The sequence below is a fragment of the Salvia splendens genome, chromosome 4 (genome assembly GCF_004379255.2).
Source record: "Salvia splendens isolate huo1 chromosome 4, SspV2, whole genome shotgun sequence".
In the NCBI taxonomy this organism is placed as follows: domain Eukaryota; kingdom Viridiplantae; phylum Streptophyta; class Magnoliopsida; order Lamiales; family Lamiaceae; genus Salvia; species Salvia splendens.
The window spans coordinates 1,165,832-1,181,157 of record NC_056035.1 but is presented as its reverse complement, the minus strand read 5'-3'; the positions used below and the strand labels follow the sequence as shown (position 1 = coordinate 1,181,157).

The window sequence follows — 15,326 nt, the reverse complement described above, 5'->3', positions numbered from 1 at the left end:
ATCTTGCTAATCAAGCAATATAATTAAAATAAAAGATTACAAATGATACGGAAAATAACTAACTAAAATAAAATAAACTAAATCAAATAAAGTAAAAGATAGCGGAGATGATCTTCAGTGAGATTCACTAAATCGAGGACCCTATCAATGAAACTATAAAAAATTGATTTCATATGGCTTACACTCATGGAATACTCTGCATCTCTTTTTCTTAATATTTTTTATTAATATTATAAAGAATTGTTCCTGTGGAATATGGACGCGTGGCGTGCTTGAGATCCATGTCATGAAGGTACACCACCCCTGAAAATTATTTATAGTAATCCTAAGAGTATCCACAATGGTGACCTTCAAAGGCCACCATTTGTGGCCCGACCACCAATTGTGGCTCTCATGTGGCCTTTGTAATGACAAATGTAAAAAAGTCAATGCAAATTCAAAGGCCACCAAATGTGGCCCTCTAAAATGTTAATTTTTTTTTTGCTTTTTTTAATGTTATTTTTTAATTTAATTTAATGTTATTAAATTTTAGTAGATTAATAATTTGGATAATAAAAATAATTTAATAAAGAGAGAAGTAGAGACAAATTTTCGTCGTACTATTAATAGGGGAAAATTCTACAACGAAAATATTTTAAAAACACAACATAATAATAAAAAGATAAAAAACACAACAAATATTTTTTTGTATGGATTGGAAGTGTAAAATGAAAGGATTGGAAGTGTATAAAGAAGTGAAAAAAATGAAAATGGAAGTGTATATTTATAAAAAAATTTCGAAATAAAAAAAAAAATCAAAATTTCGCGGCCCAGCCGCGATTCGCGGCATTTGCAATGGGAGTGCCGCGGCTCACACGGCTCAGCCGCGTGAAGGCCGCGGCCACGGCTGAGCCGCGTCTCTCGCCTCTGGGCCGCGCCTCTCGGCCTTTGCAATGGGGGGCCGCGTGCTGAGCCGCGGGCCGCGGCTCCCCCATTGTGGACACCCTAAAATGATTATGATTTTTTCTCTCATTATATTTTTCTGTGTATTTTGGTTTCCTTTTCATGGCAGAGGCATTTATTGGAGTACATCAGAGTTAGATAAGTGAATCTACACGTGTCCAGTTATGCAGTTCTTCAATTAGAGCATCTCCAATGGTCGGCGTCACCACCGGAGCGCCGATTTTTCGCCCACGCCGGTTTGACGCCGAACCATTGGAACCGGCGTGGGCGAAATCGGCGTCAAAATCGGCGTCGCCATGCCGATTCCCGCGCTGACGCCGGTTCCCACGCCGATCCTCACGGGCGCCATTGTGGCTCCCGGATCGGCGCCAAACCGGCGTCGGATTTAAATATTTTTTTTTTTTTTTTTCGCAAAACACAATATATACGCGCGTTGAACCTCATTTTCATTCGCACCACTTGTTTTAACGAGTACTCTCTCTCTACCTTACTTTCTGTACAAGATCAATAACGAGCAATGGAGAACAACTACGAAGGTACTCCAGTTAATCCCGGGGGATGGTCTCAGACTCCCCCGGCTCCCGGTGTAGGGTCTCAGACGCCCCCGACTCCCGGGGCAGGGTCCCATACTTCCCCGGCTCCTGGGGGAGGTGGTTGGCCTCCAATGAGCGGGTACTACAACGTGTACCCGTGGCAGCAGATGATTCCGGGGTGGGCACCCGGCATGCAGCCCCCTATGCAGATGATGCCGGGGTGGGCACCCGGCATGCAGCCACCGGCGCAGCAGATGATGCCACCGGCGCAACATATGATTCCACAGTCGCAGGCGACGCACGGGGGGGACAACGCCTATCGGCCGACTTTTGATTTTTCCACCGGTTCTTCGCACACATCGACCCCAACGGATGCACAGTATTCGGAGACCTTCTCCTTAGCGGACTTGGGTTTTGATATTAACGACGTTTCTGAAACTCTCATTCAAAGCCAGGGAGTAGGGCGGGGTAAGAAGAAGGGCAAGGCGAAGAAGGTCGGCGAGTCGTCGCAGCCCCGCGCCGAAATCCGGGGCCGGAGGAAGTGGACGGACGCGGAGAACGTTGCGGTTGCCAAGGCGTGGGTGAGTGTTTGCGACGATCCTCTCGTTTCAAACAACCAGAGGATCGTCAACTTGTGGGCGAAGATAGCTGCAGCCTACAGGGCATTTTGCCCTGAAGGGAGACCGTGCACCGGGGAGGAGGTCCGGAAGTGCTGGGACCGAATCAGGGCTGGCGTCTCTCGATTTTCGGGTTTGTACGCCAACGCCCTCCGCATGCAGACCAGTGGCCAAACAGAGGAAGACTGCAGGAGGATTGCGGAAAGAGCCTACCCCGATCCGGATAAGAAGTACTATGAGTTCACCTACTGGAACTGCTACGTTGTGCTCAACGAGTCGGAGAAATTCCGGGCAGGCGTCGACGCTGGCTGGCCGAAGAGGCAGAGACTGAACTATACCGGAGATTATAGCGGCAGCAGCGGTGGTTCGTCAGACCTCCCCGAGACGGCCCAGGAGGTCCCGACTCCTCGGTCGTTCGGTCGCCGACCTCGCCCGGTTGGGCAAAGGCGGGCGCAGCAGGTTGCGAGGGGGGGCACACCGAGTTCCCAGGATGTCCATTCGGCATCCCCCCTCGGCAGGTCTACCGAGGAGCTCAAATTCTTCGCGCGCCAACAAACGCGCGCTCAAATGGTGAAGACCTTAGCCGACTTCCAAGCGGCGGTGGACCCCGAGGTGAAGGATTTTCTTCGCGTATTGCTCCAGAGCCAGCGTGAAGAACTGGAGGCGATGAGGAGGGACACCGGCGGGAATAGCCGCGGCGTAGGTGGCGACGGAGGCGGCGGCGACGGCAGTGAAGAAGCGTTGGGCGACGACGGAGACGAGGACGGCGATGAGTGATTTTGTTTTACTTTTTTAAATTAATGTACTTTTTTCTTTTTGTAATTTTTTTAAATTGTTGTACTTTTTTTTAAAAGTAATGTACTTTTTAAATTTTAATATTATTATTCGAATTTTCCGTATTTGTCTCGTAAATTAAATTATGTATGTTGATACAATTGTAAATTAAATTATATAATTGTTATTAGTGATGTGGATAGGTAGTGTGAAGGCTATTTGATGGCTATTTGATGTCCAGTTGATGTGGCAAGCTGATGTGGCAGGAGAATTGTAGTGCTGATGATGTGGCAGTGTGAAGGCTATTTGACGGCTATTTGACGTCCGCTAGCATTGGAGATAATCTTACTAAAAGCTTTTCCACACACTTCTCTCTCTCTCCACTTTCTCTCTCTCCCCTCAATCTTGAAGCTAACAAATTGGAGGAAGGGGGCATTATTGCTGAGCTAACTCTCGAGTCATTTGCAATTCTTGGCATGTTTTGGTTGCTTCACTTCGATTCTTGGTAAGATTCCCTCATCTTTCTTCATTTACTTCGATCCCAGGTGGATAAAAATTGGTTCTTGGATGTGATGGCTCAGTCCCTTTTGTTAGTAATTTGAGGGTTTCCTGCCTTTTCAAGAATTCGTTATTAAAGATTGAATCTTGATTGTTTTAAGAGGTGGTTGTTAGGGGGAAATCGGAGATTTGTTTGATTATAAAGAAACCCATGTTAATTGAGAGGCTGAGAATTGTTGCCTTAGATCCATGAAACCTGCATTCCATGTGTCAAAAAGTTAGCATCTTTGTGGTTTTTTTCTTGTGAATCTTGAGGTTCCTTTTTTTCCTAGGTTGTTTCTCACGAGTTGTGTTTCTTAGATTTGGATAATGATATGTTATTTGTCATTTTCTGCATCTCTTGTGAACTACTCCCTATATAAGAGGGTTGTGATTTCTTTGTTGTAGAGGAAGAACTTGTGAGCTATAGACTGTCAGATTCTTGAAAAAAAATAGGGAAATCTGATTTGTTATTTCATCTCTTTGATTATTTGTAGTAGTGGAAGATTTTGTGAGTTATAGATATCAGATTCTTGAAAAAGAATTCAACTTTGTGCTCTGATTCGTTTCTTTCAGATCTCTATCGTATGAAATTGTATTTTTTTTTTCGTTTCTGCGATGATTTGAGCCCAGTTTGTTCTGTTTCATATGAAAAAGAAACTATTTTGTTGATTATTGTGGCGTATCCTGTTTTCCCCTTTGCTTAGTTCTTCGTGAGGCTGCACCGTGGTGGGAAACCGGCTTGGTGGCTCTTGAATTCTCTGCATTTTCAAGCTTGTTATCTGACTAATGCACGTGTTCGAGGATCTCCAAGGTTGTGTAGCCTCGGCGAAGGAAATTGATGGACGGGATGTGTCCAGCAATTGCGGTTACAGTTAGCTTAGGTAGTGAAAGTCACGAGGAGACCGCACGTCTCAAGCTGGAGACCGAGGCAGTAATGGTGCTGGATGATAGTTCTCATTCTAGTTCGGATAATCTTGCTAACTCTGAAACCAATGATGTGTCACTAATTCCCCGGGGAAGTGAGGCGAAACGTGATTCGTTACAGGCGAAGCAGATGGCTGAAAATGGCCAGTTTGGAAGTGATGTTTATGACAGTGAAGAAGACGAGGTTCTCTCCATCGGGGAAGACCCTAATTTAAGTAGTGTGGAATTGTTACCCTTAGATTCTAGCTCAGATCTAACCGTGCCTTTAGATACCGCACCAGACTCCAGCTTACCCATTGCTGTTGAAATCGAGGGCGTTGATAACGGTCAGATATTTGCAAAAGTCATTAGTTTGGAAGAAAGAAACACAAAGCCGAGGTTATCTCACGATAACCTTACAGTATCCACTACACAAGACGAGGAATGCTCGAGTGGGCCTACTATAAAGGCTTCGGTAGTTTCTCTGAAGTTATCGGGTGAAAAAGATCCCACCAAAGGCGGGGTTAAAAGTGTATATGAGTTGGATTGTCTGCCTCTTTGGGGTTCAGTGTCTATCATTGGACATAGGTCGGAAATGGAAGATGCGATCATTGCCATTCCTCATTTCAAGAAAATTCCTATCAAGATGTTCATCGGTGACTATAAAATCGATGGGATAAGTCAAACACTGACTCACCTCACTTCACACTTTTTCGGGGTATACGATGGCCATGGTGGATCTCAGGTATGTAACGTTTCGCTATGTTAAAAATAAATAAATAATCGTTAATAACGCATTATTAATCATGGTTTTAGTGTGTGCCGGTTTTTGTATATTGACACATACTATAATTAAGTTTTGCCTTATTTAAAAAAGTTTAGTTGAATGCGCTTGTTTTAGTAATAATATGTTTGAGTTGGGAGGGCGATTTAGTTAAATTTGTCGAGATTGGGAGGTAAGTTTGTTGAAAAGGCGATTACTTATTTGTTCTACTTTTATCGATTCGTCACTTATAGGTCAGTTTTATAGGTCGCAAATCATTGCCTTGAGCGTCTCCATTTAGCTTTAAAAGAAGAGATACTAAATGTCAAAGATGATCTGGTTAACGGGACCACCCAAGCCTCCCAAGATGCTCGACAGGTGCAATGGGAGAAGGTGTTCCACAATTGCTTTTTAACAGTTGATGATGAGGTCAGCGGAAAGGTGAGCCGAGTCATCCCTGTAGACGATGCAAGTGTGTCTAATTGCGCCTCTGAACCACTTGCCCCTGAAACTGTTGGATCCACCGCAGTTGTTGCAGTTGTTTGTTCATCCCATATTATAGTTGCTAACTGTGGAGATTCGAGGGCTGTTCTTTACCGTGGTAAAGAACCAATTGCACTATCGGTTGATCATAAAGTAAGCTTTTATGTCGTTATGCGCCCACCTTGTTTTTTTGCATTTTGTCGTTCTCTTGCTTGAGTTTTGTTGGCCACCCTCGATTCATTCATTGAGATTTCAATTTTCAGCCAAATAGGGAGGATGAATATGCTAGAATCGAGGCAGCTGGTGGCAAGGTCATACAATGGAACGGCCACCGTGTTTTTGGTGTTCTCGCGATGTCACATTCTATTGGTACGTCATTATTTATTATAGTTTTCGATGTGCGTGTGAATGTTGCGTTACGTCATCCACGTACGTTTCTCATGCATGTGCATTGAAAAAATTATGTTACATTCGTCATCGAAAAATGCAAGATCTGGTCCGGATTTGCGTCGATTACTCTGACGTTCCAAAGGAAATAAATTTTTTTGAATACTTGTATTTTAGATTTCCTTTTACGTATTTCGAACACAAAAACCCATGTTAGTGTTGGACTGTCTGATGAGTCAATGTATGGTCGGTCAAGACGGGTCAAGATCAGTCGAACACCTTAATCACGGGCTTCAAGTCATATAGTGACATATCGATAATTTTTATATGTGCACCATAGTGTTTGATCCGAGTCATGACCCGTCCGAGGGTATTATTGTCCCATCACATTTTCAACCTCGTTTTGTTGATTATTTCGCTTGCTTGCTCGTGTAACAACAGGCGACAGATACTTGAAGCCATGGATCATCCCGGAACCCGAGATGATGTTCGTCCCTCGAGCTAGGGAAGACGAGTGCATCGTCCTCGCCAGCGACGGCTTGTGGGACGTGATGACAAACGAGGAAGTGTGTGACCTTGCACGGAAACGGATCTTAATATGGCACAAGAAGAACGGAATGAACCCGGCAGCGGACCAGGGCCAGGGAGTCGACCCTGCGGCACAAGCAGCAGCGGAGTACCTCTCGAACGTGGCAATGCAGCGCGGGAGCAAGGACAATATATCGATAGTCGTCGTCGACCTGAAAGCCCAAAGAAAGTTCAAGAGCAAATCTTGAAGGCTTTGATGGTTATGATAGGGTCTTTATATACAGCACAATGTATTACTTTCATTATTACATAACTTGTCCATTTATTTTTCATATGGGCCTTGGTTTTTTTATGAGTGTAGTGTATCAGTATGAATGTAACATAGCTGCAATATGAGAGTTAAATGATCATTGTATCAATTTTAGGCTATGATCAAAGTTATGTGTATTAGTATAGTGTATCAGTGTGTATTTACTAATTTCTCATAAAAGCATAACTTTTTTTTTCAAACTAAGGATTCTGCAACCTCAGGGATTAGGGCGTTGCCGAGCCTTGGGAACCCGGAGGCGGATAATCCGGCGTCTAGTTGTTGAGATTTGAGTGTAATACCCCAAATTTATAAAGACCTTTCGTCCCACAAGAATATACACTTTTCTTTTTAGTCCGTCTCACAAAAATATACACTTTCTAATTTTAGAAACTATCTTCTTCCTAATGCGGGGGGACTCAATCCCTACACTAATACTCCCTCCGTCCCGCACTATTCGCACGTATTTCCTTTTTGGGAGTCCCAAGTTACTTGCACTCTTTCCATTTTTAGTAAAAATTTTCACCTATAGCCGTCATTTTTTACTTTCCTATACACTCATTCCTTAATCTCCGTGCCGAAAAGGAAATGAGCGAGTAGCTCGGGACGGAGGGAGTAATACTTTAATTAATTTTTCTTTCTACCTCTCATTTACTTTACTAATTTTATATTATAATTTATGCTAAATTCATAGTGCATATCTTTTTGGGGACGGAAGGAGTAGAAAATTGAAATAATAGAATTTTAGTTATTTAGACTAGAATTTGAAAATAAAAAAAAAATGAAAAGAAAGGAAAGTGATGAAATAGAAATGTAAAAGTAACTGATAAACGGTAAAAAAAAAAAAGAAGTGACCTATGCTCTCTCTCAAGCCCCTCTACTACCTCCGTTCAGCCACCAGCGCCGCCGGCGACTCCGCCGTGGCACTACAATTTCATGGATGGAGTTTGAAGCTCCACGCACACACACTTCGAAAATCCTTGGAATTGGAGGTTAGATTCTTGCTTTATATATGAGAAAGTAGAAAAAACAAAAATTGTCAATGTTCTAACTTTGAGTTTATGAGTTTTAGTTTGAATTTGTGAACTGAATATGAATTAAGCATGAAAACTGAATTTAATTTGGGGGATTATGTTGGAGCCGAAAAGTTGGGTTTCTGGTATTGGGGGTTTTGTAGTTTTAATGAGTTAGTGTAATTTAACTTTGATATTATGCAATTGGAGCTTTGTTATGATATTAGAAGTAGGAAACTGATAGAAAAATCTGGTTTTTGAGGATTATAAGTGACTGTAAGGCATAAGCTCTTGACATGGATTTTAGAGATTTTTAATAAATTTTTGTTGAAAAATTGATTTTATAGGTATTATACAATCTGAAAACTGTATATTAATAGTTGAGATGTGGGCATAGAATGGTTTCAAGATCAGGTTAGTAAGTTACAAGCTTAAAGACTAATCTCTTCATCATTCCTCTCTCACACACATATATAATATCTTCATTGATAGGATTTGGAGGCCGATGACGACGACGAAGAGTGCCAAAACGAGCTTGGGCTCGCCTATTTTAATATACCATTGGATCAATCATATATTTTATGAGTCAGTTCAATTTTAATACACTCTGATACTATGATAAAAATTCATAAAGTACCGTCTTGAAATCAATTAGAGATGTTTGTTTGTTTCTTCATCATATATCGATGTTTTTGTATTCTATTGTGCAGTTTGACCTGAGAACTCAAAGAGCTACTGTGAGCCTGTTGCCAGCGATGTAGCTTATCGTTATTCAATAGCTCTAACTGCAGTCACCATTGATCCAATAAATCCAAATCTGGTTGCAACTGGAAGACGTGATCCATTTGCTCGAGTTTATGACATTCGAAAATATAAACGCGATGGATCATCTGCATATGGTCAGCCGGCTAACTTATATCGCCCCCGTCCTCATGCTACAACGTTAGCCAGTTGTGGAAGAGGTGTATCAAAATTTGGGTTCCAAAAGCCATCGATAAAGCCATTCCACTAACAAATCAGGTATGTTTCTTGCTACACCTTTTTCATATTGCCTAATGTCAAATGATTAAAGTAATGGTTATTGGTTGCTATTCTTACGAACTATGGTCGGATTCTGAATTTTCCCACCAACTTTAGTCATATTTGGAATTTCCCACAATTGACTGTAGCTCACCGGATGATCTTGGAAAATTAAATGATCTTAGCAAATATAACATTCATCCACAAATATATTCCGAAAATAAAATCCTAAAATGCATAACATAAAAGTTACAATAAATTATTATTGAATTGTTTGTCAAAATGAAAAAAAAAATTATAATAAGCCCAACGCGTTGGGCCCATTCGGGTCAATCTTCGTCTAACTATAGATTAATAAAATTTCAACCTTAAATTTTTTGAAATTTATCAATCTGTTGAAGTCAATCCATAAATCTCGAGTTTCTTAACCGTATTCGAACAAATTTAGGATCCACTTTAAAAATTTTAAGCTATATTCAGTTTACAACTTTCATTAAAGTTGAGGTCTATTTACATTTTTTTTCTAAAGTACGGACTATTTTTTATATTATTAAAATTCACTCTTTTTATAGATGATTCCAAAATCCTTAAATTTAAAAAAGATTAAGTACCACGTTGAATCTATAAATGATGTTATGATTATCATCTTATCTAATAATAATGCAACACGTCGAACTTCTCGATTGTTAAAATTATCCATGATGCTTTAAAAAATTAAGTTTAGTTAAAACGGCTTGAATTTATTACACGGCAACTGCAGATCTCATGACGTCAAAGCAATGTGCATAGCGAGATGCCTGCACGTTTTCTTCGCATACCAGTGAAAAAGTAAATAATAATAATAATAATAATAATAATAACAACAACAATAATCATAATAAAAAAATGCATCCTAAACAATGCGACAAAATAAATACGGAGTATTATTTAACATTTTGGTGCAGTGCAGTTGTATATTTGGTGAAATGCCAGCTTGATAATGATAGGCTACTACTACCAAAAGTCTAAAACGACATGTCTCTCTCAAAAAATCTTTTGCCAATAATTGCAACAAGATCTGTCCCTCCGTTGCCAAACTGCGCTGCGCCCCTGCGGGCATCTTTTGCCAATAATGATTATATATGTTGTAGCGTTTATTTGATAAGAGGTAGCCAACTTGTAGCATGCTTCTAGTTACATATAATAATAAAAAGGGTTTTATATCATTTTTTTATTTGGGGATAAAAAATAGTGAAATTTGAATTTTAGAGACATTGTTGTTTATAGGTTGAAGGTGATCAAGGTATTATTCATTTTATTAGAAATTAAATAGCCAAAATTTTAAAGTTGATTTCGTTTTAAAGTCTAGATTGAACGGTACTAAATAAGTTGTGTCAGACAATCGAAAAAGAGAATAATTTTTTAAATTTTCATATCAAATTGAAAAATTAAATTGCTTTGCTTAGCTTTCCAAACCGAAAATGTGAACTCAGACTAGATTTTAAAAGTAAATCAATTCATGTGGTACCTTCAATCAAAATCAAAAGTGCTAAATAGCAATCTATTTTGCTATGGAATATTTTTACCACAGATTGTTAAGATTTGTATCATTGTTTCTAGAATAAAGATGCTGTTCTTGGAAATTTACTAAGTGTTTCAATGAAGCAAGGCATGTCATATTACAACATAATTAGTTATCTACATTCTTCAACCCCTAAAAAAACTAATAAAAAATAAATAGAAATGGAGTTGTGACAAAATTTTCTATGAATGTCTGTCTATAGTATATTACTACCAATATTTAGACCTTTGTTATTTCTCCATGTGCTTCAAACTTGGATTTAAAGCTTGCTTATCAAGGTTTAGTAATTATTGACTTAGTCTCTTAGATAAAAAAGGTGGTTGAGTATTAGGTGAAGCAATCATGTAGATTAATTTGGACTGCATAGATAATTTAGTATAACTTGATTTCAAAATTAAGATAGTTTAATGTATTTATGTCCAATTTTATTCCTTAAACTTGAGTTATGTATAATTTATTACAGATGTCAAGGAAAATAGTAGTATTTTGGGTGACATTCCCTTTAGCTGGATTCATGAACCAATAAATTTAATACTCCATATTGGCCAGAGGAGGATGTACTGCCCAAATAAAAGTTTGATGTTTCAAATATATTGCAATGTATTATTATACAATAATATATAATTAATCACAATTGCAAAAATAAAGATGAAACGGAAAAATACACTATCTGAGAATATGCTTGGACCCAAATGACTTAAGGTCGAATTATATTGAATATTGAATGCATTACAAAAAAAATCCATTTTTTTAATTGGTTTGAAATTCTTTTTTTTATAAACTAGAAATTTGGTTTGTTCAAAATGGCATTTTTTTTTCAAAAAAAATATCGAATTATAATTTTATTTAAATGATTTTTTCAAATTTTTTATTTTTTGGGGGGGAAATGTTCAATTATATAGAATTTTTGGTTCCATTCGAATTTCATTATAAAATTTTGATTTCCAGATCTGATTTTTCTAATATTTCAAATATTAGTATTCTCTTAATTCGAAGATACTACATATGTTAAAAAAAATTGATAAATTTATGTTTATAAGTTGAATATTGTTTATAAAATCCTCCAAAAATAAGGTTGTTGCTTATATATTCATCTAACGTGTTGTCACAACAAAACTTGTGAAATTCATTGTTTCTAAAACTAAATTTCATAGCAAGTTCGCAATTATATTTAACAAATTCAAACACATTCCATCGAAATTTAGTAAAAAACTCAATTTGAATTACTATGTAAATGGCATACGCGGCTTTATTTGGGCTGTCATTCTTAAAATCACAGCCAATCAGCCAACATATGACTATACACGTTATATGCCAGATTTTAATTTTATTTTTTAACAATAAGAATTCTCTATTAACTTTCATAAAAATGATGATTTGAATTCACAAACTATTACTACTATACTAATTAGAGAAAAAATCTCTTATCAAATAAATTACACTAGCTTAGAAGTTGAAATTGGTGGTTTGGCTAGAATTAGAACTAATTTTACTTTATTATTTGAGTTAGAAAATCTATACGAAGATAATTACATAAACTCAATCATCGACATTTCTTATCTCTATTAACAAACACCGAATAACACCAATACAAAACCCTTTATTCGGAGAAATTAATGTGTAGCTAGGGTTGAAACTAATTTTAATTTATTATCTGAGTTGTAAATCTATATGAAGATAATTACATTTACTCAATCATCGACATTTCTTATCCCGAATGCCAGACGTCGAATAAAATCAATACAAAAACCTTTATTCGATGAAATATAACCACCCAACACCGAATAAAACCAAGACAAAACCTTTATTCGGTGAAATACAGCTATCAAACGCCAAATGAAATCATTATAAATTCTTTATTTGCTATCAAACGCCGTATAAAACAAGTACAATAAAATGATTTACTCGTGAAATATAGCTACCAAACCGAGCCTAAAATAGCAAAATACTCCATATAATTATATTCTTTCAAAAAATAAAAATTTACAAATTTCATGAAAGTACTCCAATTCCAACCCCACAAACTCTATATAAACAATTCCCACTACTATCCCATTTCCAACAACACATCACCAATCCTTAATCCTAAATCCCCATATTTCAATTGCATCAAAACACCCCTAAAACCTTTCAAAAGCTAAAGCCAAAGGTTGCCAAAAAAATGGAAGAAGATGGAGAGGATCTCACCCCCTTTTGGGTCCAAAGCACCACCAAACTCCGCCGCTCCGACCGCCTCCGCCGCAGCGTCGCCGCCGTGTTCTTCAGCTCGGGGCTGGTGGTTTTCCTCATGGTGGTAGCAGCTGTTTTTTTCTTGGCTTTTGTAGTGGCATCCACCGTTTCATTTAGTGCCACCATATTTAGGCCAAATAGTGTCAAGAAAAGCTGGGATTCTTTGAACATTGCTCTTGTTTTAGTTGCTGTGGTTTTTGGGATTCTTAGCAGAAATAGAAACGAGGAGAGATCTTCTTCGTTTGATGAGTTCCAATCTTCTCCCATTAAAGGAAATGAATCCCAGAAATCGAATCCATCCATGCCGCAGAAATGGTTCGATTATTCGGCAAATGATGAAGAAAAATCGAGTCTTTATGAATATCAACTTCAAGATTATCATCAGCCTAAATTTGAGCAGAAATTTTCAAATTTGAGAAGAAGCTGCAGCTCTTACCCTGATCTCCGTGAATTCCCATCTTCTTCTTCGACAAATTGGAGCTATGGAGATTATCAAATGAGATATTTCGATGATTTTCACGTCGATTCGAGCCCGGTGGAGCTCCGCCGCCGCCGCCGTCACCGGAGCTTGGATCGGGTTTATTATCCGACGTCGCCGCCGCCGCAGATTAAGACTGTGGTTGTTGATACATTGGTGACTAAAATCCGCCCAGAAATAAAAAAATTTCCGGCAGAATTGTCGCCGCCGTGGACGGCGGCGCCGCTGCCGGAAGATGATGCGATTGCGAAGCAGGTGGTTTATGAGAGTGTGGCGGTTAGGGAGGAGAGATCGAGCAGGAGATTTTACAAAGATTTGGAACCCATGAATCCGGTTTCGGCGCCGCTGCCGCCGGTGGAGGAATTTCAGCCGCCGGAATTTGAAGAAAGTCAGAAACGGAGCCGTGAAAGAGCGGCGCGGAGGAAGGAAAGGTCGAGTAGAAGGCTGATTTATGAAAATGTGGGACCCACTAATCCGATCGCGACACCACCGCCGCCACCACCTCCGCCGCCGCCGCCGCCGCCGCAGCAGATGAGCGGCAAAAGTGAGCGAAGGCGAGGCGGCGCGACGGAGGCGAATTCGACGAAATTCTTCTTGAATTCTCTCTACAAGAAGAAGAAGAAGCAGCTAAAGAGCGTAGATAATGCGGAGTCTCTTCTCCGCGAGGCTCCGCCTCCGCTGAGCTACCGAAATCCGCCGCCTCCGCCGCCACCGCCGTCGGTCTTCCACACCCTGAACTCTTCCAAGAAGCCCAAAGGGAAAAAGACCGTAACCGTCGCGCTAGAGCCCCTCCCGGCATCTCCGCCGCCACATGCGGCGGCGCGTGAAACTGACCCCGCTCCGCACGCGCCACCACCTCCCACCTACAGCCAACCAAAACCAGTAAAGAGTACAAATTTCGACGGACCAGAAGAATCCCAGAACAGCGGCGGCGAGTCCCCGTTCCGCCGCATTCCGCCGCCTCCTCCGCCACCGTTCTCGACAGCTCCGGCGTGGAAGTTCATGGTGCAAGGCGACTACGTGAGAGTCGACAGCAACAACAGCTCGAGGAGTGGTTCGCCGGACCTCGAGGAAACGGACTCCGACGTCACGCCGACGGCGGCGGGAGGTGACGGCGCGGCGGCGGCGTTGTTCTGCCCGAGCCCGGATGTGAACTCGAAAGCTGAAAGCTTTATCACTAAGTTTCGGGCCAACTTGAAGCTGGAGAAGATCCATTCTATGAAGAAAAGAGACGTGGGCCCATCTAGTCTCGGCCCAGGCCCAAATCATATTTAGTGCTTTCTATTTATTGGTTAAAAATCGATTTGATTGATTGATTGATTTATTCCAATTTTGGATTTTATTTTGAAATATTAATAAGGATATTATATTTATGTTGTCATTAATTTTTCAACAATACAAGTTTGAAGAATAATTTTATGTTGCATATAGGTGGATAAAATTGCTTCAAGTGGATGTTTATTTTTGATAGCATATGATATAGTCAATTTAAATTAATATTGAAAAATAAAGCCATGTCAAGTGAAATCGAAATATAAAAAACAAACTAACAAACAAAAGAAGAAACGGAGGGGTGAGTGAGAGAAGAAGTGTATGTATAGAATGAGGGGTGCAAAATGGGAATATGGTCTAATTAAAGCCGAGTAATGCTATAACCAAATAATATAATTTGCATCAAATGTAAATATTTTATGACACTACTATTACTCCACTCACCCATTCTACAATAAATGAGCAAAAACGTAACACCTATCGTATGTCTAACTTTATTTCTTTAATAGTACTTTATTCTTTATTTACATATATACTTTATTCTTTTATATCCTAGATCTAATATATATGTATAATCAGATTAAAATTGACTTTTTATTTTTAATTTTTATACATCAAGATCTAACTGAGCTGAATGAATCGAAGAAATAAATATACCAAAAAATCTATACTGAACCAAACTGAAATTAGAAAAAACAGACCAAATTTTATACTCCCTCACTCCCATAAAAATACAAACACTTTCCTTTTTCGTCCGTCCCGTAAAAATATCTCATTTCCGTTTATAGGATTGTTCTCCCAAATTCATTACCAATATATATAAATTTATTCATAACTTATACTATTAGGACCCACAATTAAAGACTAATAATAATTATGTGGGTCTCACTATCCACTAACTTTATTTTAACTACTAATTCTCTAACCATGCAATAATTCTTGTGACGTCCCAAATATCCTTGTTTTTTTGGGATGG

The 15,326-nt window shown here is 39.3% G+C and overlaps 2 protein-coding genes and 1 long non-coding RNA gene across 4 annotated transcripts; all 3 read left to right on the top strand.

Moving 5' to 3' along the window:
- Positions 1–3,217: 3,217 nt before the first annotated feature.
- Positions 3,218–6,980, top strand: LOC121797759 (protein phosphatase 2C 16-like). The gene is made up of 5 exons (XM_042196465.1): positions 3,218–3,371; positions 4,111–5,054; positions 5,340–5,708; positions 5,819–5,924; positions 6,384–6,980. Exons 2-5 carry the CDS (start codon positions 4,245–4,247, stop codon positions 6,716–6,718), a joined length of 1,620 nt encoding a protein of 539 aa, XP_042052399.1. The 5' UTR covers positions 3,218–3,371; positions 4,111–4,244; the 3' UTR covers positions 6,719–6,980.
- A 634-nt stretch (positions 6,981–7,614) lies between these two features.
- Positions 7,615–10,061, top strand: LOC121799046. Of its 2 annotated transcripts, XR_006050139.1 has the most exons (4): positions 7,615–7,769; positions 8,138–8,204; positions 8,283–8,375; positions 8,501–10,061. It is a non-coding gene; the product is annotated as an uncharacterized LOC121799046 (long non-coding RNA). The 2 variants fall into 2 exon arrangements; XR_006050138.1 differs by lacking the exon at positions 8,138–8,204.
- A 2,471-nt stretch (positions 10,062–12,532) lies between these two features.
- Positions 12,533–14,353, top strand: LOC121799743 (pollen-specific leucine-rich repeat extensin-like protein 1). Its single transcript, XM_042199201.1, has one exon. The coding sequence runs from the start codon at positions 12,533–12,535 to the stop codon at positions 14,351–14,353; it is 1,821 nt and encodes a 606-aa protein (XP_042055135.1).
- The last annotated feature ends 973 nt before the right edge of the window (positions 14,354–15,326 follow it).

Excerpts from the sequence above, each read along its gene's own strand:
- LOC121799743 (XM_042199201.1), top strand. The coding sequence starts at position 12,533 with ATGGAAGAAGATGGAGAGGATCTCACCCCCTTTTGGGTCCAAAGCACC.
- LOC121797759 (XM_042196465.1), top strand. The coding sequence starts at position 4,245 with ATGGACGGGATGTGTCCAGCAATTGCGGTTACAGTTAGCTTAGGTAGT. Across the intron at positions 5,055-5,339 it reads ATGGCCATGGTGGATCTCAG|GTCGCAAATCATTGCCTTGA; the intron begins GTATGTAACGTT and ends TCAGTTTTATAG. Across the intron at positions 5,925-6,383 it reads CGCGATGTCACATTCTATTG|GCGACAGATACTTGAAGCCA; the intron begins GTACGTCATTAT and ends GTGTAACAACAG.